Raw genomic sequence first — 27,155 nt, 5'->3', positions numbered from 1 at the left:
CCTGCTCGACAAAAAACTATACGCAAACAAAGTACATACATGTATGTATTTGTTACAACCCTCGTAGTAGCGCTATATGTACATATACATAGTTAAATTACGAAATTTAGAACTCGAGACGCGAGGTATATCAGGGCCATGGCTTTCAGCTTGTCTCAAGTTCAATCATCTCTACCAGGTTTCAATCTTTGCACTCGGGACTTTAAAGCATCTACAAAATTGTTTGTCATTTCGAATACTTTTATTAATCTACAGAGGTTTTTTTTTTTTTTTTTTACTATACGAGTGTAAAACGAGTACATGTATGTACCCTACCAAGCCAAACCATCACCAAGCCCGGCCGAAGCTACATACCAAAACAAATATTGTAATGGTGGGATTGGAAGAGCCGTGTAATCTGGCTTTAGTACCTACTATAATAATCGCCCAACCCCCATCATATCACCAAAGCAGTAGCCCCATACCCGGGGCATATAAGTCTTTTGTTGCGGAACATTGCTAGCTGTTACTCAGAAATACATGTACCGTCGTTCACGGGGTATTGGCGGATACTGGGTGTTGACGGATTGCAGGCAAAACTTGGCTTGGCTGTCTCTTTTTTGGCTTGTCCGTCAACACGGTCCAGTGTCCGTGAATAGAGCGTATTTGCCAACCGTCAATTTCAAGAATTTGCGAATTGTGGGGCTCCGAAATGGCAACCGGGGCTGTTAATTTTGAATTTCGGTGGGGCGGCGTGCTGTGAGATATACCAGGAGGATCACAAGTACCCAGTTTTGTTACTACCGAAGCTAGTATCATGGGTATGAATTTTCAGTTCCAACAGCGTACTTCACAGGTAGCGTGATGGGTTGTCTGGTTTTCGGGGTTTATTCTGTCATACCGTTAACCAGATCGATTTTGGCCACTGTGGGGAACTGCCAATTTTGCCTCCCGAAACTGTCAAGTTTGAAGTGTCAATAGTTGAAATTGACGGTTGGCAAATACGCTCTAATGACAGTATTCCTGGTAGTTTTCAGTTGGGCCACTCTTTGTATGTAGAGTACATGTATTAGGCGTGAGGTTTAGGGCTCCTTTACTGTAGGTACTACTGGAGTCTCATGGCCCGTGGGTAGTTACATCTACCCCACACTCTCGGAAAGTTCCGTTGGATTACTATAGGTACATACATACTCTACATGTACCTTTGCAATAGCTCGGGCCGACAAGTCACCCCGCAATACACTCCTGAAGTCCGAGCCTGTCGTGCATCGCTACATGTATCTAAGTATTACAGGACTGTATTGGGCGCTCAAACTAGTACATAATCCGTATCATCCCCTCTATCTTCCTTCATCTCAGTTCACCCAATCCTCTCCAAAGTGAAATCGATTTGAGTGCTCAATCATGGTTGTTGCCCGCGTCGTTCCTACTGCCCGCACACGGGCCCTAGGACTTCTCAGAACAGTGCAATACACTCACCCACCTTCGTGTCCTTGTCACGGTCAACCTTCACACCATCATAATCATAAGCACTCCTTGACGAATCTCTTTAAGAATGGAAATCGTGGGGTTACAACGCCGACAGACCATGCGGGAATGAAAGAGTATGCTTTTGAAATGGCTGCATCTAGCATACGTTTCGGCCCTGGCTCTACACAGGAAGTTGGCATGGACTTTGCCAATATGAAGGCAAAGAAGGTAGTTGTGGTTACTGACCAAACTGTGGCGAAGCTCCAGTCTATGAAGACTGCAATTGAGGCTTTAGAGAAAGAGGGCATCAAGTACGAAATCTTTAGCGACGTACGCGTAGAGCCCAAAGATTATTCAATCAAGAAAGCAATTGAATTTAGCAAGAGGGTAAATGGAGATGCTTACCTTGCCGTGGGTGGGGGAAGTGTCATGGATACCGCAAAGTTGATGAATTTATACACATGCTTTCCAGAAGCAGATTTCCTAGATTTTGTGAGCCTTTTCATCCTCCCAGAACTACTAAAACCCAACATTAACACTTATAACTAGGTTAATGCACCCTTGGGCAAGGGACTTCCGATTACAAAATCTCTGAGGCCACTGATCTGTGTCCCAACTACCGCAGGAACCGGTAGTGAGACAACCGGCACAGCTATCTTGTAATTCTCATCTTTACTTCTGCCCCTCCTCCTCCTCCTCCTCCTCCTCCTCGTTGGTTTAAACTTACAGGATCGCATGTAGTGATCTCGTAGACAAGAAAGCAAAAACCGGTGTTGCTCACCGTGTCCTTAAGCCGACCCTTGGGATCTGTGACCCTCTCAACACTCGTACGATGCCATCGGCTGTCCATGCATCCTCAGGACTTGATGTGCTATGCCATGCTCTTGAATCATACACAGCAATACCTTATAACGAACGTACTCCAAGGCCAACCAACCCAATACTCAGACCGGCTTACCAGGGTGCCAACCCCATTAGCGATGTATTTTCGTTTAAAGCCCTACAGATGACAATCAAATACCTCCCAAGAGCTGTCAGAGATCCGGATGATTTTGAGGCACAGAGCCAGATGCTCCTCGCAGCAACCCTAGCCGGAGTTGGTTTTGGAAATGCAGGTGTACACCTGTGTCATGGAATGAGTTACCCAATTTCTGGGGGTAACAAAGGGTATAAACACAAGGGATACGATGTCCCGCATTCACTTATTCCCCATGGCGTATGTATTTTAACTCTCAAATTTATATCTTCACTTAACTGATATCCCTGCGAAAATAGGTTAGTGTAGCTGTTACCGCACCCGCAGTATTCAAATTCACTGCAGCCTCCAATCCCGAACGTCATCTAGCTGCAGCCGAAGCATTCGGGGTAGACATTTCCAATGTAAGAACAGAAGATGCCGGCGAGGTACTCAGTGAGGCACTTAAGAAATTTCTTTACGGGCTTGGTGACCAGCCTAAGGGTATTCAGGACCTTGGTTTCAATTCTGGTGATATCGCGGGGCTTGTAGAAGGCACGATCCCACAGAGGAGAGTCTTGATGTTAGCGCCAAATTTGAATGAGGACGTTACACCCCAGAGGGAGGAATTGTCAAAACTGTTTGAGGATTCACTTGCGTTCTAGTGGTAACGATTCTATACACCTGAATTGTCGGAAACTATTTGTTGTATTTCTTTTATTTCATCTCAATTTTAAAGCATAAACGCCTATATTGATTGGCTTTACCATGTATTCCAAAACCTAAGCACACGTACACCAAATGAAGGGTCTGTTAGATACCTAGCATGTACTTTACGTCACGGACATTACTTTGATCACGAGCTATCACTCGATTATTTTCCTTACCTACATGTGCGTACATACAGTAATAGAAATATGGGCGAAATTACTATTGTAGTCTTTGACAATGTCATAGAATTACGGTAACACTAGCTACCGCATATTTTGTATATTCTTGCAATCCCCTACTGATGTGGTATCAGTTTTACCCATTTCTGGTACGATGTGTAGATCATCTAACCATATCATACGTAGAACGGCCTACTGCCCTCTTGTATAACAGCTAATTATATAAGTTGCAAATTAAAACAAATAAAATACGAAACATGTGTTTACTATTGTTGTAAATGGTAATATTGCCTCATGTTCGTGATTGACACGCCAATAGGTAAGTCTAGATACAGCACCGGAAAGGAAGACATACCATCTGCTACCTAATACATCCAAACGTACTTTAGATAGTCTAAGATGTCATTGTGCAGAGTTTCCGTGGGTGGTATCTTGTGTATTTATTGTCACAAAAACAATGGACGTTAGCTCGCTCTTCCCTGCTAGCGTAACCACAGCCCCACTAATCGCCGGAGAACAAAAAGCTCTTCTCATCTTCACCAACACCAACACCCATCCCACCCCCCGCCCCACAACGCAAAGAGCTCCAATCTTTTGCGGCCTTGGAGGCGATTTTGAAGACGTTATTCGATATCCTTAGAAGGGTTTTATTAAGCTCCGTCACCCACCAACCTGTACCCTTCCCTTTTCGGTGGTTACTCGACAAATCTACCCCTCACTACCCCTCTCATCATGTCTGGGAACACTCCAAACTCCTGGGAGGACGCTGCAGGCGATGATAATGATCTCGCTAGACAAACACAAGAGCAACTGAACATTCAGCAACAGCAGCAGCAACGCCAACAACAGCCACAACAACAATTTAGGCCGTCGTACAACGCCCCGTCGTTCTCGCCTGGTGCGGCTACATTCACTCCCGGTGCGGCCTCTTTTGTACCAGGTGGTGCCTACGGTGGTCAACAACAACCATACGGATACGGCCAGCAAAACCAACAGTATTCTCAGTATGGGCAATACGGCGCACAGCAGGGATATGACCAATACGCGCAGTACGGCGCATACAATACTGGGTATGGACAGCAGCAGGCGGCATATGGACAGCAGCCAGGCCAGTTTTATAACCAGCAGCCACAGCAACAGCAGCAGCAAGCATATCGTCCTCCTCATATTCAAAGGCAGCAGCAACAGCAGCAACAAGTACCTCAGATCGCTAGAAACCCCAACTCTGGAGCCAGCACCCCTGGAACTAGTACCCCCGTACCTACGGCTCCCAAATCCGCTGCGACTCCGGTCGCTACTACCGCCCCAACTGCACCAAAGGTTTTGAAGATTGGAGGAAGCGAGCCTCTGGGTGCCAAGGTTCTTACAATCGGGGGTGCCGCAACTCCTCCGGCAGCTAAGAAGGACGCCCCTGTTGCTTCTACTAAGGAGGCCCCGGCAAGCAAGGAGCCTGAAGCTAAGACCGCCCCAAGCAAATCAACAACTACTACCCCCGCTGCAGCCCCAAAGTCTTCAACCACCGCCACAGCCACCGCCACAGCCACAGCGGCAGCGGCAGCGGCAGCGGCAGAGGCCGCGGCACAGAAGAGAGAAGCGGATGCCGTCGCGAAGGAGCAAGAGGAAGAGGTTGATGAAATGACCCTTGAGGAGCTTTACGGAAAGGTATTTAATAGGTGGTCTTGGAGTGCATATTCCCTAAAAAAAAATTTCTCCCCCCCCCCCCTTTCCCGGAGGAGTGCACGAGCTTCTTACAGCGATAGAATCTGCTATATATTAGGACATTATTAACACATGGGTTCAGGAACATGTAAACCTTATTTTTATCGGACACGTCGATGCAGGAAAGTCGTCACTTGGTGGTGCCATTCTCTATGCCACAGGAATGGTTGATGAGCGTACGATGGATAAATACAAGCGTGATGCTAAAGAGCAAGGTCGTGAATCATGGTATCTTTCATGGGCACTTGACTTGACAAAAGAAGAGCGCTCCAAAGGAAAGACAGTTGAGGTTGGTCGTGCATATTTCGAAACCGAAAAGCGACGATACACTATTCTTGATGCCCCTGGACATAAAACCTTCGTACCTAGCATGATTGGAGGCGCTTCACAGGCAGACGTTGGAATTTTAGTCATCTCGGCGAGAAAGGGAGAATATGAGACCGGTTTCGAGAAAGGAGGCCAGACTAGAGAGCACGCTGTGCTTGCAAAGACTCAGGGTGTTAACAAATTAATTGTCGTGGTGAACAAAATGGATGACCCCACTGTGGAATGGAGCAAGGAGCGTTTTGCCGAGTGTACAACAAAACTGACACAGTTTTTGAAAGGCACAGGCTATAATCCTAAGACAGGTAAAGCAGCATATTCAAATACAGGAAATTGTTCAAAAACTGATAGAGTGTAGATCTATTTTTTATGCCTTTGTCGGCATTAACTGGCGCTGGTCTGAACACCAGAGTACCAAAGGATCTTTGCCCGTGGTACGATGGGCCTTCGCTCCTTGAATATCTGGACAATATGAAGACCTTGGAACGTAAGCTCAAGGCGCCGTTCATGATGCCAATTTCTAGCAAATACAAGGTACGGTTATTAGAACTAAGCCCATTATCTTAACCCCCAGTCCTTTTTAACTTTAATATTATATAGGATATGGGAACTGTGATCGAAGGCAAAGTTGAGTCAGGATTCGTCAGGAAGGGTGGAAGCCTTCTTATGATGCCCGGCCGCACGCCTATTGAGGTTATTACGATCTATTCCGAAACCGAAGAGGAGATTAACCACGCCCAATGTGGAGACCAAGTTCGTATACGTGTCAAAGGTGTTGAAGAAGAAGATGTGACTACCGGTTTCGTGTTGACCTCTGCGAAAAAACCCATTCATTGTGTTACCGCTTTCGAGGCCCAGATTCACATTCTTGATCTTAAGAATATCTTGACCGCTGGATTCGGATGTGTCATGCATGTGCATACTACTATTCAGGAAGTTGTTTTCACACAGCTGCTGCATAAGCTAGAGAAAGGAACCGGAAGAAAGTCTAAGAAGCCGCCTGCTTTTGCTAGTAAAGGTGAGATTTAGGATACCTATATATATCCCGCGAATGCTAAAATTCCATGCAGGACAAGCAATCATTGCCCGTCTCGAGGCAGCTAGCGGCGATTCCTTTGCTATCGAAACATACGAAGATTATCAGCAGCTAGGGCGTTTCACCCTCCGTGAGCAGGTAGATTATTCGGCCCCTTTAATCCATTAATGGAATCTAATCGCCTTTGTTTTAGGGACAAACAATTGCTATCGGAAAGGTCACAAAGCTGATCGTAGAGTAAACCAGAGGGGAAATACTAGTTCCATTTCGAAGTACTAATGTAAATGGAGACTCGATATCGGATCACTTTTTTTTGTCGGTTAGACCACCTCCATACATTATTTAAGCCCTCGTTATATCTTCTTGTTTCAAAATTTCCTTTCTTTTCTTTCTGGGTTTCCTTTCAAAATTGATGATGTGGGGTATGATCCAGGCGGGGGGAAGAAAAAAGTTGGGCTGCAGGGTGGTTTTTTCCAGTTTGATTGTTAGGGTAAACAAAATTACTATTGGTGTCCATTTTCTCAGCTGCTAGCTACTAATCAGGATTGAGTCCCCAAGAGATTTATAGAAGTACATGTAGTTACTATATCTGTTTTCGTCGTTCATTCTAGGCACGCACCTTGGCAGTTTTTTTTCCCTTCTTTTCGCTTAAAGTCTTTTCCGATGATTTATCGGAAGTGTCATGTAGATGCATCCCTAGCCCTTAGCTCTCCCGTCTTGCAGAGCCTCCAAACTCTCGGAGTTTAACTTCCAACCTCACACCACACAAAGCTAATTGCAACTCAATACATCATGGCGAGCCCCAGCCCTGGCCCGGAAGACCTATCAGCACCACCAAAGATCCCAGAAGAGGATGCTGGCGACCTCCCGGTTGCGCTTTCTGCATCCTTGGTCCTGACCTCGCTCCCACGAGATGGAAGGATGGCTCTCGATAAGGCGCTAAGCCCTAAGCCCACGAAAGGTGTTTTGCCCATGTCCCATTATCAACTCCCCCTGGTGGGCTACATACAGAATGTATCGTTAACCCTTCATCTGTTTATAGTCTCTATCCGCTTTAAGGCTATTGGCTCCGCCCCCATCCTGAACAAAGATGTCTACAAGATCAAGACCAACCAGCGATTCGAGAATGTTGTCAAATTTCTTAGAGATAACCTAGGTATCCCTGCCAGCGAGTCAATATTCACGTACATCAACGCTACGTTTGCGCCGGCCCTAGACGAAAACGTTGGAAATTTGTACAACGTGAGCAAATGCTTCTGTCCGTGGGGATATGGAAAACTGGCTGACTGATTGACCATGTTTTGTGGATGAAGTCTTTCAAGGTTGACGATCAGCTGATTGTTTCATATTGTAGAACGGCGGCTTTTGGATAATTCTCGTGGCGAAACTGACTTGTTTCTAACCTATGAACAGTGCGCACATAGAATGAAGTGTGCAGGCGGCGTTCTTCTGTCTTTTTGTTTTTTATCATCCTAATAACATTTGGTAGTTTTGTTATTTTTGAATTGCTTGTTTTTGAAACCTCTGAGCTATCACTATCTAACGAATGGACCATCGTGCTCTACAGAGCGCCCCCAATAACAAATCGCTCACCCAATTAGCAGACCTTTGTGAAGCGCGTGGCTCATTACACAAGACCACTTGCTTTTTGCCTCAAGGATACAAACTCATTATGATATATTGACGACGACCAGTGAGTGATCCCCAATGATCAACAAAACCAAGCGATGAGTGAGACGAGCTACACAAATCTGTGGCAAGAAAGAAAAAAAATAAAAATCATTGTTTCAGCTGAGTGAATTCAACATATGATTATGCGAGCATTGCATTGATTTCCTTCATCTGCGACTGATATCGAAGCCCAAAGAACGGGTCATGGTAGCTGTCGTACTGCATGCGGCAAATGTTTCGTCGGTAAATGATCAAGCTTCATCATCCATCTCACTTGACTTTACATCAGATGGAACTCTCTAACCAGTAACACCGGCGGGAAGATGCTGAAACAAAAAGGACCACTTGCTACATGTCTGTGCGCAGGCCCCGTAAACTTCCGAATCGCTGTCATGACTTACCTGGACCAAGTCACAGCCCTATCTTTATCCCGGGATAATTACTATACAGAAAGGCCAAGAAACATTGCAACTTCATTTTCAACGGCAACATCTAGACTTGAGTATCTACTCCGAATTTCTCCGGTAATGGCTGAGGACCAAGAAAGATAACCCGGTTTCGAACGAACGTGGTCTTTACAGTTTCCGGTAGAATTATTGCGAAATCAGAGCTCTGTGCTCGCAGTAAAAAACCTTTTAAGGGCCAATAGGACTATCAGGTCACAGAACCCACTTTCGCAATAATTTTACCAGAATCTGTATATCTGTAGTCTTAAATCGGCCATGGGAAAGGATCACTGTGACCTCCGAAAATAAAGAACATCTTTTAAAATATAAAATTTCTGGTGTTAGAAAGAGCTGTCAATAATCATATCTCTACTGAGGTAAAACATCAAAAAAAAAAAAAAAAAAAAAACAATAATCATCGGCCCGAATCCGGGATTGAACCGGAGACCTCCTGCATTCAAGAGAACCCAAAGCAGGAATCATACCGCTAGACCATCCAGGCTATGATGGCCGAATTTCTTTTGAAATAAAATTTTGTTTTAAAATTTACCGTCAAACAAGACTTGGCAAGCCACCCATCTCCTTGGTACAACGCAGCCGGAAAAACTTGGCGCCGAAACACACTCTAAAATGCTTGTCTTTCGACCCCGCGTGGGGGGAAACGTGGGATGGTATGCGATAACCCTTGATACCGTTATCGCATGTCAAGTATCTCGGCATCCCCGGTATCAATCTATTTTAAAGTATGCAGCATCTACACCTATCATGTACCTACCCCAGGTAGGTAGCTCTGGTAGAAGGAGCTCAAGCTTGATAAAGGATGAGCAGGGCATCAATAAAGCGAATGCGCCGAACGCGCCGAAAACCTGAAGCCAGAGCATGCGTACAGAGAGTACGTATTCTCTCTACTCGTATGTGCGAAAGAGAAAAAAAAAAGAAAAAAAATAACGCAAAATCTCAGAGGATAGAGTAGGATATGCATGCAGGTCCTGCTCAGTTTACATTGCGGCTGCATTTGCCGCAGATTGGTCGCACGTTTCAGTTGAGTGTAATATCACAGCACCCCTCCTACGACCATCCATCTTGGAACGCCCAGTGATAGTCGTTTGTGATAGGCAAAGTCGCATGGCAGCTGATTTGATTTTTAGAGTAGATGGCAATTCATCAACTGAAAATCCCGACCCCCATAAAGAAATATTGACGCATGAATACATATGTAGGTAGGTGACATGTCACTATGGAGGTCTTGAATTTTGATATATCAGAATAGATTTGAATCAATTTGAATAAGCTAGAAATTCAAATGCTCATAATCATATAAAAGAAATTTTGAAGCACAAATACACGCGCCAGCATTGCCTATACAGGAAGTAGAAAATAAAACTCAAAACGCCTGCTTGTGTAGCCCACAACAAAAAAGAAAGGAAAGGAAAAGAAAGTACAGCTAGAAATCCATGCTTCTAACCTCGATGTCTACCGAGCGACACCAGGGAATACCTAAGAACTTCTGAAACAAGCACGCTTAAACAACAGGGGCAGCGCTCTTGACCTCAGCGGTCGCTTCCGACTCGTACTTGGAGAAGTTCTTGACAAAGAGCCTTCCGAGCTTGGTGACCTCATCAGTGAACTCAGATGCACTACCAGACCAGCTCTTGCTGGGGTTCAAGAATTGATCAGGAACACCAGAAACTGAGACAGGAACCTGGAGGTTGAAGGTCTCGTAGGTCTCGTACTCGGCATTGGCCAATTCACCGGAGTGACTGTAGATGTTTGTTAGTAAATGGTAGATACAAGGTAATACTTCGGGTGTTAACTTACATAGCATCAAGGATAGCACGAGTGTACTTGAGAGGGCAACGTCTTCCGCCCTTGCTGGCAGAGGCACCGACCCAACCGGTGTTCAAGAGCCAAACGTTGGCCTTGTGCTCAGTGATCTTCTCAGACAACATGCTGGCATATCTCATGGGGTGGAGAGCAAGGAAGGGCTGCCCAAAGCAAGCAGAGAAGGTCGCAGTTGGCTCCAAGACACCATCCTCAGTTCCGGCCATCTTTGAGGTGTAACCAGAGATGAAGTGGTACATGGTCTGGGCATTGTTCAGCTTACTGATTGGAGGAAGGACAGCGCTGGCATCGCAAGTGAGAAGAATGATGTTTGATGGGTGAGCATCGGCGATGCAAGGAATCTTCGCGTTCGGGATGTACTCGATGGGGTAGCAAGCTCTGGTGTTCTCAGTCAAGGTAACATCATCGTAGTCAACCTCTCTGGTGTCAGGGTTGAAGACAACGTTCTCGAGAACGGATCCGAAACGGATGGAGTTGAAAATATCAGGCTCCTTCTCAGCTGAGAGACCAACGCACTTGGCGTAGCATCCACCCTCAATGTTGAAGACACCCTTGTCAGACCAGCAGTGCTCATCATCACCGATCAATGATCGGTTGGGGTCAGCAGATAGGGTGGTCTTTCCAGTTCCGGAAAGCCCGAAGAAAACAGTGACATCCCCGTTCTTTCCCTCGTTGGCAGAAGAGTGGAGAGTGAGGACGTTGTGCTTGACAGGCATTTCGTAGAAGAGAATGGTGAAGACACCCTTCTTCATCTCACCAGCGTACTCGGTACCGAGAATGACCATCTCCTTCTCGGCGAAGTTGATCGCAACTGAGGTGGAAGAGGTCATACCAGTGGTGAATCTGTTTGCAGGGAAAGTTCCAGCATTGTAGATGACGTAGTCGGGCTCGAAGTGAACAAGCTCTTCAGGCTTGGGCCTGATGAGCATGTTCCTCATGAACAAGGCGTGGTAGGCGCGAGCGCAGACAACACGAACTCTAATCCTGTAGCGCTCATCCCATCCGGCGAAACCATCAACGACGTAAATCCTGTTTCTGGTGTTCAAGTAATCGACAGCACGCTCGCGGTTAATTCTCCACACCTGTTTTGATAATGTTAGCGCAAGGCCAAGCGCACTAGTTACCCCACAAAACCGGGTGATTACGTACTTCGGGTTCCATCGGCTTGTTGACAGGGCCCCACCAGATCTCCTTCTCAGACGAGGGCTCTCTGACGATACGCTTGTCAAGGGGAGAACGACCGGTCTTGGCTCCAGAGTACGCAGTCAAGGCACCCGAGGATGTGATGGCAGTGCCGGTCTCGTAAACCAAAGCATCTTCATATAGAGCTGCTACTGAAGGGTTGGCGACAATGGCAACGCGGTCATAGTCGATGTTGGCCTTGTCATGGAGCTCCTCTTCAATTTCGGTGTGCTCACGAGTAGGTCTGAATTGTGACGTCAGTAGAGCTTCTTTGTAAAGATTAAATCCATGGGGATAAGTCCTCGGTGGGAAAATATCGCCACATCGATAAATGGACTCATCCCACCAAATGGGTTTGCAGAGAAAGAGCTGGAGAAACTCACTGTACACCTCCAGGGTGGAGGGAAGTTCGGTTGACTGATCCAGAAACCATTTTGATTAGAGAGTTATTGGAATGAAAAGGTTTGAATGATGGAGAGGAGGTATGGATTGATTTGTGGCAAGCTGTATATCGAAGAGGAATGGATATCGAGCTGTGAACTGCTGCTGCTGCTGATGGTGATGATGATGATAGTGAAGTGAAAATAAAGCTGGGGGAATGCGAGGGCTTTATATTCCTTTGCACAGCTTGGGTAGCAAGTGAGGTGCAAGAGAATATACGACACTTATTCGGAAGCATCCTCAAGGCTCTTCGGGAGGACTCGTCAACTGGCTAGCCACTCCAGGAGCTAACCGTTGTGTCCCACACTAGCTCAGAGGGGTGATCCAGTTGATCGCGTCCTGTTTGGTTCAACTTGGTAGCTGGACCTCGGAGCAATCCGGCGTTGCGGAGGCACTCCTCCAACTCGTTCACTTGCCAGTTGACCGAGTCGCAGCCGGTGCTGCCATACGGAAGGAATCGGGAGACAGCTCTCTGAAACCCATCCCTGGGTCAAGGCCCACGTCACAACCGAAAAATCTGCAATTTTCTGGGGAAATAAGACTTGGGCGACGAGAAAAGGCCGGAGCTCATCCGAATAATGCTCATTAAGCGATGATTTTCAGCCCCTGGCTACATGAGGTAGCCATTCCTGCATGCACTGCATAAATAAATGCATTTCTCCTTGTGCTTTGTGCATGGGTAGGAAAGTTACGGAACAATTCAATTCCTAGGATCCTGCAATGCGATCCAATACTTGGAAACCGAATTTTCAAAGGATGAAAATAACCGCAGCCGTAGGAAGCCGAAGAGGTCTCAGACTCTCGGCCCAGCCCTGTTACAGATCCAAGGTTCCAACTTCCAACGAGTTTACCTATTTCCTAGGGGTAATTGACATCGTGAAGTCTGTGTTTTTTTTTCACGCTTAGACCTCACGATGCTGGTCCCGTGGCTTCCAATTCCAATAATACACGTAATTCGCAGCTGAGACTACGCAGTTACAAAAAGGTCACACGCACGTATGGAAGCTTTCCAACCACAAATTGGTGATCTCTTCCCGACTTCTCAGCTGCCTAAAGAAAGCAAGGAGGTACCTACATCCAATATGTATGGTAGAGTAAGAAGGTGCAGACTGCACCCTGACACCCTGAGTTTCTCGAAAGAAAGAAAAAGTCCACCTTCACAATATTACTCGCACGCACGCGACACTGCTTCACGGGAGCTCCCAGATGAGGTAGGAGCAGCAAGTACCTATTGAAATGCTACTCTACAATCCCCCAGGATCGTGCAGCAATGTATGTACCTACCTACGCACTCCAGCTCCGGAAGAAACATTAGCCAGGGAGGCTGAGCCAGGGTCAACAATTGGGTACCGCGCAAGTTGCCTCCCGCTCCACACGCTAGAGCACCCCGCATATTCGATGGCTCGCCAATCGCAAAGAAAAGAAACATGAGAAAAAAAATAAGCCAACGGCCATCTCTCCACGACATGTCGCCAAGCTCCCCATCCCCCTAAAAGAAATTTCTCTGATGGAAATTTAAGCCATACAAACTCTCTGTAACTCACAACCAACAACATAGAGCTCCTGCAATTTCAATTTCCTCGTCTTTTCTTTGCAAAGAGCTCATTCACCTCCTTCGGGCATTCGAAAGAAAGTCCCGAATTTAGACCTTATCATCCCTTTGTCCGAGGCTCGGGAATTTCTAACTGAGTTCCGAAGAGTTATTTTTTTTTCTTTGTTGTGCTACAGGGAGTCTGTCTGTGCCAAGTATAACTCTCAACCCGTTTACTTCCGTATAGGGCGCAGCGATACTGTTGTGAATTCCAGGTACCATACTTGCATGGTTGGTAGCACGTAGAACACAGCTTCTGACATCCTGGTTCCGAAACTCCGAGGATGATCGAAGCAGTTTCGAATCAAGGCAGGCATGTTGGTCAAAGCATCGCAGGAGACCTGTTGACGTCGGAGTTTCCAAATGGTTGTGAGGAAAAAGAGTTATTTTTGCTGTGTTTGACATGTAGGCTCCAAGCGCTCCAGAACAATTCTGAATAAGCTGATCCCGGCGATCCTAAGTTAAGGCGAGTGTTTCTCCGAAGCAGCCCGAGGACTCCTGCCGATCTAAGGCAGCGACTCCTCCATACATCAAGCCTTGCGGGGCGAGGCCCGCCGCCGCAAATAACGTGCAGGATATACGCAGTTAGTTTGGGTCAAGTTGACCACCGCAGCGCACAGACCACAGCGGGCTTTATTTTTTGGTCTCATGGTCTTTGAAATATACTTCAATTCCCAAAGGAAGCATGCCCATGAATATGTTGTTGGTATGTAAACACATACGATCCTGGCTGTTAGGGTAGTAATGATAAACATACTGTGATTTCCTCCCGACAGTAACTCGTTGAAGCAAGGAAGGGTCACCCAGGAGGACCCTAGAGTCTGATGGGACATAAGCTTTTACTGCGTCAGGAATTCCACCGAATTGAGCTAAACTAAATGCACTGGTTGCGCACGGGGATTTTGTGCAGCGTCACGAATTATCAATCATTGCCGATTAGTAAACACCTGGTCATCGGGTATCACTCGACTTGGCGGTAATGCTAACCATCTAGAGGAACTCCCGGGGCAACGGCCACTACTAGCAGCTTCGGCAAGATATAAACATGACCCGCCGATCTGGTAGTTTCGGACCAGAACACTCCATTTTAACCACTAAAAAGATTTTACATCCAGAATGCCAATCGTGCACAAAGCGAGACTGGGAACTGCGTGGTACAATGAGAGATTTAATCTCAGTAGTTGGCACTATATTATTATATTACATAAGCGACGCTGTATTTAAACGCGTTTTAACACCTATGCCAGGCCTCTGTTGAAGCAGGCTCTAATACTAGGGTAGGTAAGATTCAGAGGTGAATCCCACCATATGCATCTTAACGGTTGTGTCCCTCCTAGTTAAGTGGATCTTCTTCACGAACTGACTGTGCTAGATCCTATTTGAAATGTCCCGTAGAGAACTAAAATTCCCTCTCGTGAAGTTTCGGGTCCGGCTTCCATCTAATTGTACAGATTCTGGTAGAATTAATGCGAAAGTGGGTTTTCCGTGACCCGATAGTCCCATTGGCCCTCAAAGGAATTTTTGCAGTGAGCACGGGCCAAGAAACCCACCCTTTTAGTTCTGACTTTCGCAATAATTCTACCGGATACTGTAGTTAAGAGCAGTGGACCCTCACACACGCTTTCTAGCTATCTCGGCCGCAGCCACACCTATATATATATATCCCCACCCACATCCCATCGCTTTACCTTTAAGCGGAGAGTCCAACTACCCTGTTGTTGGTAGCCACCTCTCGAGAATAATGGACGGAACTTAAGTACTTTATCTTTGGTATTAAGCCAGAAAATGTTCTGGTTTGCAAGAAAGTTTTCCGGTTGCCTGCTAAGACCGCGGCCATAAATGCTACGTATACACATGCACGCAAGTGCTGACTAGGAAATGCGTAGTATTAACATGGATTAAAGGTCTTTGAAAACCACTTCCTAATGTAGCACCTAGATTTATGTCAAGATAATAATTCCGTTGCGTGCACGTGTGCGAGAGCCCTGCAACTGTTGCGATAAGTGATGGAAAGGATTTTAGTACGAAACGCGTGATAATAAGGGAAATCAAAGGGCATATAAGATGGAGCCTTGGACATGGCTAAGGTGCGCTAGATGCAACCGCAACTGATTGATTTCCAATTTTGCTTTTGATTGAGTGTGTGTAGCATTCTAGAATATCATGGTCTTTTGGTGCATGTGCGTCCTTCTAAACATTACTCTTCGGAAGTAAAACTGAACGGTCCCTTGCATGCATAGGCGTACACACTCTCTTTACAAAAAAAAACACGATCATTACTCTACCATAACTACATGTACATACTTCCTGTGGCACTCGTTTCACCGACGAAAATAGAAACCCCTAAGATTAGACGGAAAGACGGAAGTACAAAAGTTAATTCTAGACGGCCATGTCTCGATTCCTGCGGAACATTCATGATCAGGGGACTCTGAGGATGTATGCCGGTAGCCGTACGCGTACTGCTCTCTTCAGCCCACGGGATGAAAAGCCAGAGTGCTTTCGACATGATCATTCAAAGATCAGTAGATCGATAATCTAGGTTGTATTCGATGAAGATATATCATTAGTACGACACAATTGCAATCCATATATTTCGTTTGGAGAAAAAACTGCTGAGTACGCCAAATATACCAATTCAATAACTCGGGTGTTAGACTAACAGTTTTATCTGCAGATACCCGCAATAAACCGATTCTCCGGTGTGTAGTACGGAATACCTGATATCAAAGCTCATAATGATCTTATGCAACAGAAAGACCACACTATGTACCTACTTTACATGGACCACTTACCAAAAGCTTTATCAATTCTAACCTTGGTGTCTGGCTGGCTTATCCTAATAGAAGAACAGCCGAAATAAACCTGTCTTGGCAAGTCCTTCTTGCTATAAATTCTCAGTTCCCCCCACCTCTTCAAAACTCCATAGTGCTGCTGAGGGGTAGTACTAGCTCTCTACAGGGTCCCCTGGTCCCCTCAGTTCAAAATCTTTTTGAATCGGGAGCATGGCTCATCCACCGTCTTCCCCGTTTCAATTTTTAAGACGGGGGCCTGCGAATCTAGATCTGCGGTTAGAGCAGTTGACGGTGGGTTGGGGTTTATTTTTGGTTTGTAGGTTTTTCTTTTTTTGTATAGATATGTAATTATATGTTTTTTTTCTTTTTTAATTAATTGGTTTGTTTCTTCTTCTTCTTCTTCTTCTTCTTCTTCTTCTATATATGCAGAAAACGGCGGAGTCTAGTTACACAATTTGATCTTCCTCCAAACATTAAAAACCAATATCACAAAAAAAAACAAAAAAAAAAACAGGAAAGCTTCTCAAACTTGGCCAATCATATCTTTTTTAAATTGTATACTTATATGGTGTACGTGCTCCCATAAACGTGCTGAAAGCTTTCACTTTCGGCGATATATAAATCCCGAGTGATATATCATGACGTAATTTCTATGAACGAGGTCGGAGCATGACCTACCTCTTATTGAATTGACTATAGACAGAGTTATGATATTGACTTAAACCATAATCAGAGTTAATTGTAAGTTTAATATATACAGAGAGAGAGCTTTGTCTCCAGTTGGTCGCGATCGATCATTAGATTAAGGCTCTAAAGGCGCGAGTTAGACCGATATCCGGATCCCCGCTCACAAGTACTAGTTGGAGAGAATTGCTTCCCGTAGATGCCGATACTCAAAAGAATCAAACATCTACTCTCTGATGCCTCTCACGATAAGTAAGCTAAAAATGAACCCCAAAATATTTTAGTTATGCTTCTAGTCCAATTCCTCAATTCCTCGCTCAGAGCCAAACTTGATATCTCCGAACATGCCCGACCAATGGATTATTTGCATAACATCAGACTTTTGTCAGAGGGGGAAGCTTTTAGGTACGCGAGATTCTCTCATCAGTAGATTAGTGAAGGATGCAAGGATTTTTTTTTTTGTTTAATTCATACTCGCATGCAGACCGTAGTCTATGGCGGCGCACCACAATCTACAGTACAATTACAGGGTTTCACTCTTATGCCTACTAGTCGCTTCGTTCAGCAGGATGTGGAATACCCCAACCGGCTCAAGGCCAGCACTCATACCTAGCCACACTCCACCACCAGTCCGCATGTCCCATTTGGGCGCCGGGTGCATGGAAAACTCTCCCCAGGAGCAGAAACCATCCCACATGCCAAGCTAGGAAAGGAAACCACGATTAATATCCCCTGGGTCACCGCCCCTACAGGATTCGAACCTGCGACCTTGCCCACCCTCGGAAAATTTGAAGGATGCAAGGAAGGAAGAGAGGTGTGGAAAAAAACTATTCAGACGCATCTAACTTGTATAATTAGGGATAGACATTTAGTTATATATAGCTAGGCTTGGGCACATGTACTATTGGTGCCAGTTCTCAGCCACAATACCAAGGGTGTTACTTATGTTGTAAGTCAGTGATGGTGTGGTTCTGTGACAGGTGCGTGCAATTAACTGTCAGATCGAACTGATGGAAGAATTATTTACTTGCCGGTATTGTTCATTCCGTTTCTGTCAGTCGCGAAGCAGTTGTACCACTAGTTCTAGTGCGAACTTAAGTGTACATTATTTTGATTGTGGGATAAAAGGCGCGCGGCCCAGGTACACAATGTAGGAATTACATGTAGTACAACCACTAGACTTGATTATGAAAGAACTTATCACAGTTTTTTTTATATAAGTGAACTCTGGTGAACTGATAATAAGCGTATATTAAAGTATTTTATTACAGCGCTTGAGCACCGTGGTAAATACTGATGCATCATGAGAAATCACTCGCATTATGAGTACGGCTGCTAGCTTCGTGACCTAAATGCCCGTCAAGCACTAGCGAGCGTGATAACCACAATAGATTACTAGACAAAGTATACTACGGCGATCCGTCCACACTAAGTAACATGATGATCTTACTACTGGCAATACCACCTATTAGAGGAATCAGTGATACCCTCGGATGAAAAGGGTTATCCTCGTGACTGATCACTCTCATATATTCATATATTGGCACCCATAATCCCTGTATAGTTAGTGGCAGTAATTAGGAGGCAATGGGGCTAGTTATTACTTTCGATTCCGTCTCGTCTCATATTATAACAGATGATAAATTTATTTGTACTGCGCCGTGCCTCACTAGTTGATCAATTAATCACCTTGAAACTACAAGATTCCGTTTGCCTATCATATGTACGGCTATATACTCTAATAAGTACTTCTACCCTCAAACAGAATCATAGGTTGCAGAACGACTATAATTCCCTGATTGTGTTCTCTAATACTCATTAACCGGAATTCAAATCATGAGATATCACTCGTTAGTCACCCTCCTGAGGAATAGAGGAAGAAATTACTAGGGGAAGAAATTACTAGGGGAGATATACTATTTAAACGGGTGATGAAACCGCGCGAATACATAGAGAATCTTCTCACGAATGCGGTACTAAGACTGATAGCCATCGAAAGTAATCTCTACAATATGATGCTGACCGTGGCACAATCTGCTTGTGGGTACTGGGATTCATGAAGTTCCAGGATACAAAATCGGGAGTGGTGACTTGAATGATAGAGCGATAGGTGACCGATGGTTCCTATGAGCTTACTTGTTTTTCAGTATGTGCTGCATATATCTGCATACGTAGCAGGAGTGATACTCCTCGGCCAGTGCGGGAGTGAGGTGGTTGGTGTGGATACGGCGCAGGAAAATAAACTTTTATTGTTTTGGGGGTTTTTGGCCTGTGCTACCAGATTAAAAAAGCGGACGTGGCCACATTGGTACCGATACGAACTCCTGGAGTAGCAGTGACTACTTTACAAACCCAAAACATGAGGGATAGTACATGTATCATCAATAATATCGACTTTTTCACCCCTTTCAGCCTTTCCCCGTGAAACCACGAAGTCGTCTATTCAGAGTAAAGTCCCAGCTAGAGAAAGTATGTTCTCTTGCCAGTTTTCTCGAATTTTATCCCACAAACTAGCCACTTTGATGGTCCAAGTTTCATATGGCGTCCTGGTATCTCTTATCCTAAACCGAACAAGCAAATTTTAAATTTTGTCAAGACGGAAGTGGAGAATCATGATATAAATTCCTCCACTCCCCAATAAATCTGGAGCAAGGCTGACTTTGAGCTCAGCTCCGATCAATTCAGAATTGTACTACACACCAATACCGATATACTTCATTATGCACTTGAAATATCGATAATCATGACTACTCCACTTACACACATAAATTCTGGCCGGCGACCATAGGACAGGCATCAACCTGGATAGTGGCGCATATGCTATGCAGTCTTTAGAACCGCTGACGATCTTTCGTTAAAACAAAGCCGGCACCTAACGTGCATACCGCATGCAGCTGAACACTTTCTTCCCCCAGAATTTGGGTGAGTTAGCCATAATTTCTCACCGTCCATGCGTGGATTCCTTTACCCGTAGTCTTACCCAATGTCTAGGAATTGACTCTGGTCGAGACAACATGCTGAACTGGCTCCCAAAACACACTGGCGTACGTTTCACGTTTCTATACAAAGAAATTTCGGTATGAAGATCACTAGAGAATGACGCACTGAATCTGGAGTTTCACTAGGTAAAACCTGCCCCCACGTCTTCTACATATCTTTCGGCCACCACTAAAGGACCCCATAATTAACGCCTGGTTCATACATTTCCCGTACAATACCCCAAGGCCTTGTTGGAGTTGGAGAAATATCAGATGATACAAAGCCACCTGCATCTCCCCTATATCGACCCCCACGGATGGCAAGGCTAAGTTTCAACTAATACAGACGTGAGACCATATTGAAGATGTAGATTGGTGATCTAACTAGTTAACATATCACAGGAAATACCTGAAGAAGTCTACATCATTTTCCTGGCCAGGATAATCAAGATACCCCTGTGTAACCGGTTCGGCGCTCCCTTTTCTCGATCTCGGTATTCCGACCGACATGGCAAGCGCAGAAATAACAAGGGTACTAGACTTGCAGATTATAATGAAGGGAGCCCCTAGAAGACATGAGATCGCCGCGGTGAACCGTGGTTTCAATCTTCGACTGGCCGATGGTTGAATTTACCCTTTCCGTTTCTAGGGGTAACCGGAAAAATTAGTCTCATATACAAGTACTGCTCTATTGGGCTTGTTGTCTAAGGTGATATGACGGGAGAGGGGGGGGCAAACGTTGCTCTGCACTAATGTGTTCCTCTTTGAGGCATTATAGATACACATAAACACAGTATGTGATATTGATATTTATGCTGAATTAACGTACCGAAAATTAGGCTGGGGAAAGGCATACTAAGTATATAGTCATCAATACTAGTTAACAGATGTTTGGTGTTCAACCTGATTGATCGACCGAATCGAGTTTTAACCAGGATTTTCCATGTTCAGCGGAAAGCTTGAAGATGAAATTTTCGCCTAATTTTCCGCCAATACGGGGAGGTTGGACCTGGGAAGTACGCATGTATGTCCGAGCCCAAGACACTGGGACCATGAAAATATCCATTGACCGGCGCCCAACCACCCCGCATATCTACATAATTGGTACTCTACTTCTATGTGCATTACCCGTATCCGCATGTACCAGCACGGGTACTTAAGAGAACGAATGGAAGAATATTCCACTAACTAAGATGTATACTACATTTAAGTATAGGTATTTGATTGCATTAGCTAATACGAGGGATAAGAACCAACAGACTGACGGCTGGATGCTACCTGCATAAACGGCTCTCCTGAAAATTTAGCTTATGCATCTTGAGTGAAAGCTGCAGTATTTGAGACAGTAAATTAGGTATGTCTATCAAGCGTTTAATTTTCGCGCTTCGTCAAATCACAGCTGTCATATATCAGATAATGCCAACAAAACTTACTTTAAGGCATGTTTCTTGCATGTATTGGTGCTCAGCTGTAGAGCCTATTGAAAGACTTCCCGTAAGCGACAGAACCTATTCTATTGGCTATCCGATAGGATAGAAGCAACCAAAAACAAAACTGTTCCCCCGTAGGGAAACAAATATTTCTCTGTTCTATTCTGTTCCTACATGTAGTCCAGTTGTGGAAGGGATTGGATTCGTTGCAACAAGTAGAGTACATAATAGAAAGACCAAGTCCTCATTACCTAGGAATTATGAGGCAACACTTCTATTATGAGCTAAACCTACCTAGCTTGAAAGAATATGGAGATCCTGACCTAATATAGAAAGCTTAGAGACAAAAAGTAGGTAATATTTACAATACTTGTCTTAGTTCCTATATGAAGTTGAGCTATTAGGGGTCTGACAAACTTAATTGTAAGCTGACGCGCTCGTGCTCGGAGCATGGCGTTTAACTAGCGCTGTCGTGGGCGGGTGCCTTCTGGCGGAGATGATAGCTGATATGGCCCTCACCACCGATATGGATGAACCGTGACCCTGAGAATAGTTCCCGAATAGTGTCCGTGACTTACCTTATCGGCTTGCCGACAAGGTTTTCTGTTACACAGGTAACTCGCTATCTTCCTGAATTACTACCTGAGAGTTATTGATTCCGTGCAGAGAACATACCAATCATACAAGTCCCCTTTTTTTCTCTACCTTGCCTTGCCACGATCATCCTTGTCAACGGACCTAGAGATGGGATGTAAAGGTATCAATGAAATGAATACGCGGTAATGCGAAAAGGCATTAGGAACAAAGATCTCCGTTGCACGTCCACAATATTAGAATTACGAGTATTTACGTTAGAACCCGCGACGCAACCCACTTCAGTAATCAGTATCGAGTGAGATATTGTGATTCTCTCAGCTCAACGTAAGGTGGGGATGCTGAGATTAATCTCCGGATCTAAAACCTTGAGACGTATCACAATCTTACTATTGAAGGTTACTAAATATACAAACCCCTACCCAATAATATGACAACGCCGCTTGCCGAATTGTGGGGTACTATATTAGAGTATGCGGTCTTGCAGACAAGAATCTGACATCGTGGGAAATGGTCCAAGCAGGAGTGTTTTTTCCCTTTCTTCTTGGGTGTTGCGCTGGTTCATGGCCACTGAAGGTGGCGCTTTGTGCCTCGGGCCGAATTCCGGTATACCTACAAAAGTCATAGGAAAGCGCCGTTCGGCCAATAGAAACCACTCGGAGACCAACAATAAAAAGGGGATAGATATCTTGTGGTGCTTGGGCCTATTGTGGCACCGTGAGCAGATCGGAATCTAGAGTTCTTTGGGGTAGGAAACGATCGGGTAAAGGGGTCTCACTTTTGAATTCGATTAACAGATGAGTCCGATACAGCAAGTTGCCTTTCGACCGGCCGAAAAAACCGAACAAATGGAGGGGGGATAAGGAGTAGGAGGCCAGAATGAAAGTTTATGGACCGGTATCTAGGTATCAGAAACGACAGATATCGGATGCGTTAAACGTCGGTACATATACAGTCCAGCGGACATTAAAGTATCCGAGACGAAACAGGTGCCTCACCTCACCTCACCTCACCTCACCTTGCGAGCGCAGTGCAGTGCAGTGCAGTGCAGCGCAAGATGACGAATTTTTACAGAGTCGAAATGCCGTTGTTGTTACCCGAGAAGCCCTCATCTAGAGGTCAAAGTCCCCTTGCATATATGGCTTTTTTTTTCTTCCTCTCCCATCTCCTTCCATTTCCTCATCATACGGATTCATACCACAAGCTCAAACTCTATGGATGCATAGGCATTTTAAGCTAAAAGAGTTATCTTGAGCAGGTCCTTCCATATTTAGGAACAGGAAGGGGTGTTTGATGGGATCCTGTCCATGGCAGTACCCGCCGGTGCTGGCCAAGATAAGAGATCGGCGGCGGTCTGTGCGTTTAGCGAATTCAATTGAGAGTATGTAGAGAGGGTTACTAAGTTAGAGCTATGTAGTAAGGAGGAGTCCTTAATCCGCGCCACCACGAACGCTTTTCTTAGTTACGCTGGAAACAGTGTATGGTCGGATCCGGTTTGGTGTTTGACCGATGATGATTGTGCTCTTGGATTTTGTTATCAGAACGGCAGGGAGACAGCTACACAGACGGAAATTGGTCGGCTACCTTACAGCACCTCAATTGATATTCTACTTACTCCAGGTAGTATCAATTGAATCTGCAGGTGGTCATTCGTACAACATGGCAGAGCACACTAGACTGACTGACGATTTAGGGCTGTCTCCTTCACACCTCGGGAAGCCTACGGTATTCTGGCTAGTATATACTACTCTACTTGGCAGGAATCGGCAGGCAAGAATTAAGCTTTGATTGCCACATCCAGTGCGGCGTTGGACCCGGAGTTCAGTTTGGTGGTGGCAAGCAAGCACATAGAGTTCTCACTCTAGTATATACCGGGCAAGAAGCCGGTATTATGCACCTTTCCTTTCCAGCAAGTGATGTTCAACCAGTCGGGAGTTGGTACCGACGGGAGGAAGCTGACAGCATGGACTTCAAAGATTGGCTGGTTTTCTGCTGCATTAGATCGCGGGTTCGTTACCAACGCGATGGATGATGGGAATTTTACCAATGATGCTGCTATTTCGTCCTGACTTCCTTCCATGCGGGGCACGGTAGAGCACATAGGCACTCTAAACCGGTGTGAAGAAGCGCACTGCACACTGCATACAAAGTGTTTGCCCTGGATCACCTTGCTAAGCAGGTTACCTTTGTATTGAGGGGAGATGGCTGGGGCCTTTCAGTCAGTTGGAAGCTCCACCTCTGAGCCGCAGCCTTTGATACATGTATATGTTTTGCATGCAGTTAAGCGGGTACACTACTTGTTAGCCTGTTGCTTGACATGTAGGCATGTTAATACGCTGTGAAATGTGAATGAGTTTGGGGAGAAACATGGGAATTCGAAGGTTTATGGCAAAGTCAAAATGGCCGCAACGGCAGAAACAGTAAAAGGGCTTACCTATATATTATATTCTATATCAATATCATAGCTGACATCTGCTATACTATCATAATAGGCACGTATGTATAATAATATATTGCAGCCTTGCCTCCCCTCTCATCTTTCTTCTGCTTACATGTGGGTAGAGTATTATTTTTTTTTTTTGTTTTGAGTGCGCTTCGTGTTGTGCGTGCATCCGTGCTCGGCTTAGCTTTCCTACAATTTCCCTTTCCAGATGTTCCATGGCGCTTCTACTGCCCTTCTAGCGTGTCGTGGATTGATGAGGTGTGACCCTCCAACCCCTGTCTACGAGGGGAGGGGTAACCCAGTCGCCATTTAACTCCCTTCCCACGCTCGAGCCGCGTGGGAACTGCGTGAGGACGGACTGACCGCTGCCCGGAGCACCTACTTACAGGCTACATAGTACCTACATACATAAATACTTACTCATGTACTCGTATTTTCCTGACGTTTGTGGACGCGACTGATATTGCATGCCATACAAAAATACGCCAAGCTCATGATTTTGGGTGTATGCAATAATGGCCCAGTTCAAAAACGTCAGGAAGATACTAGTAGAATCGGGATGTATCCATCTCTGTGCCTACTCCAGAGGAAAAGTTGCACAAAGAAGGCTATTTGGGCGTCAATCAAAGGAAGGCTGAGAAACTGATCAGCCAGTTTCGGTTGAGTAGGTACTCCCCAGCTGCAGTCTCAAATCTCAAGGCACCCTGAGTCGCCAACAACATGGCGTTCGGTGGTTTCGGCCTCTGTTGCTCTGATCTTGCCCTCTCTTTCTTGGCCGCGAAATCGTGCGGTGTCTTGCAGGAAAAATAACGGCGACCTCGTGGCATCCCAGGATCATCTTGGAAACCCGGGATCGCGTGGGGAAGAGGTGTGTGTGTGTATGTATGTAAAATAAACATTTAAGAGCTAATAGTAATAATGGATTGATATAGCAAAATAAAATAAAAAAAATAGGTACATGACAAAAAGATCGTGTATATGTATGTACGTAGAAAGGCGCATGTGGGTAGCCAGGAATATGGTTTCCAGAAGACAAAACTGCCGGGTGGAGTGAAGTGAAGTGGGTACTGCCTACATGTATGTATGTTACTGTTACTCTATTGATGTTGTATTTAAATAGAAATCCAATCTGGATAGTACTTGGTATGTATGATGATCATCGATGGTGACCCAAAGTAACCAACCTGGAATCAAATCCTCACCGCCGACGTATGTAGAGTAGGTGCATGTACATTGTATGTAGTACTGACATGACGGGTACTCTTTCGAGAGTTGGCCGACGATACGATGGGGGAAGGAACTTAAGGAAGAAAGGGCTGGACCGGGTGGGGGAAGTTGGGAAGGGAAGGGAAGGGGGTAGATTTTAATTCTTCTGCAGAAAGAACCGTCATGAAAGGGCGCACCCCTCTATCTGGGCTCCCCTGTCTGTTCTGCTTTCCCCACCCATGAAACCGTCAACAATCCGAAGCCCTTGTAGGTTGTTACGTCTTGGGGCACCCACACCCTCAGTGCCTCCACCACGCCCACACGAGCTCTTTCTGAGCATCTTACCTAGCCTCAAGAGTATCTAGACCACCTCCTACGTAAAGGCACTCATTCTTCCCCTAGCAGCTCTCTACCTAGATAGAGTGAGTCCCCACAAGCAAGCCTAATAGGTCGTGCTCTGGAGTAGTACCATACCATCCAATAATACTCTGCCTACATACGGAGCAGACCGACGTCGTCGACTTCTCCTCTCCTTCTTGCTTTTCTCCTTGCTTCCTTTTGATCCCAGCAGTCGCAAAACTGCTGCTTACTTGCTTGCTCAATCCCCCCATCCATCCCTCACAACCTCACTCAGTCAGGCGTTACAACTGTAGTTGGAAAAAACCCGTACCTACATATAGACGACTCACGCTTTCCCTCGGCGGAGTGTTCCTGTTTCCCTGATTGATTGACCGATCCCCAATAAATCGCGTGAACCCATTCCCATAACCAGCCTTTTGGAACACTTGTTCGGTTTGGGGTTGACTTATTTTTTTCTAATCTATTTGTCGCCTACAACGAAAAGCCCGAAAGTAGAGAAACTGACCGGTACGGGTGTTTCGCATTTCTCTTTACCAAAGCCGAATTTCCCTTTGCTTCATCCGCCTGTCCTTACAACACTGATAATCCTGCCAGCCTTGCCCACACACACACCACTCACTACTATTACTACAACAACCCTACCTTATTTTCTGCCCTTTTGGCACCCTCTCCGTTCCTGGCCAACCATTTGCACTACCTACCCAATTGCTCACCGCACCCCACCTCGTTCTTCTGTGGTTTCCTTCTCTTGCTTCTCTCTTCTGCAGAACTTCTAGAAGTCTCCTTTCCTTCTTTACTTACTTACCCACTTGCTCCCTCCCCGGGATTCTCTGAGTCTTAACTCTCTCCGTTCATATTCCGACGACTATCTCTTAAACCCTGTTTCTATCTCTTTTCTTACTTTCCGTTGCTGTGTTCCCTTTCCTCGAAACCTCATTGCCGATCACTCAAGCACACCTAAGGAAAATCCTCTATTCCATTTTCCTCTTCTCATAATTTTTTGTGCAAAAGCAATTCGCAAGACAATCGGGTACACTGCTCGGAAGAATAAGAATCTAAAGGCGACAAGATATTAAAGGGTCAATTATTTCCAGTCTGGCGTTGATACAATAACCCAAG

At 45.4% G+C, this 27,155-nt stretch overlaps 4 protein-coding genes across 4 annotated transcripts; 3 read left to right on the top strand and 1 right to left on the bottom strand.

The window, feature by feature from the left end:
• Nucleotides 1-1,383: 1,383 nt before the first annotated feature.
• Nucleotides 1,384-3,069, top strand: H6S33_000501 (uncharacterized protein; the record flags this gene model as incomplete). The annotated part of the gene is made up of 4 exons (XM_044831886.1): nt 1,384-1,941; nt 1,999-2,108; nt 2,191-2,665; nt 2,725-3,069. The coding sequence occupies 4 exons, from the start codon at nt 1,384-1,386 to the stop codon at nt 3,067-3,069; spliced, it is 1,488 nt and encodes a 495-aa protein (XP_044700060.1).
• Nucleotides 3,070-4,026: 957 nt separating this feature from the next.
• H6S33_000500 (uncharacterized protein) lies at nt 4,027-6,614 on the top strand (the record flags this gene model as incomplete). The annotated part of the gene is made up of 6 exons (XM_044831885.1): nt 4,027-4,956; nt 5,096-5,642; nt 5,696-5,871; nt 5,938-6,355; nt 6,408-6,511; nt 6,567-6,614. 6 exons carry the CDS (start codon nt 4,027-4,029, stop codon nt 6,612-6,614), a joined length of 2,223 nt encoding a protein of 740 aa, XP_044700059.1.
• Nucleotides 6,615-7,165: 551 nt separating this feature from the next.
• Nucleotides 7,166-7,663, top strand: H6S33_000499 (uncharacterized protein; the record flags this gene model as incomplete). Its single annotated transcript, XM_044831882.1, has 1 exon — nt 7,166-7,663. One exon carries the CDS (start codon nt 7,166-7,168, stop codon nt 7,661-7,663), a length of 498 nt encoding a protein of 165 aa, XP_044700058.1.
• A 2,349-nt stretch (nt 7,664-10,012) lies between these two features.
• Nucleotides 10,013-11,947, bottom strand: H6S33_000498 (uncharacterized protein; the record flags this gene model as incomplete). The annotated part of the gene is made up of 4 exons (XM_044831881.1): nt 10,013-10,250; nt 10,309-11,414; nt 11,482-11,758; nt 11,898-11,947. The coding sequence occupies 4 exons, from the start codon at nt 11,945-11,947 to the stop codon at nt 10,013-10,015; spliced, it is 1,671 nt and encodes a 556-aa protein (XP_044700057.1).
• Between the last annotated feature and the right edge of the window lie 15,208 nt (nt 11,948-27,155).

The sequence above is a fragment of the Morchella sextelata genome, assembly GCF_020137385.1.
Source record: "Morchella sextelata strain SCLS chromosome Unknown scls_1, whole genome shotgun sequence".
Taxonomy (NCBI): Eukaryota; Fungi; Ascomycota; class Pezizomycetes; order Pezizales; family Morchellaceae; genus Morchella; species Morchella sextelata.
The sequence above is the reverse complement of the archived record's forward strand: the minus strand, read 5'-3'. Positions and strand labels throughout refer to the sequence as shown.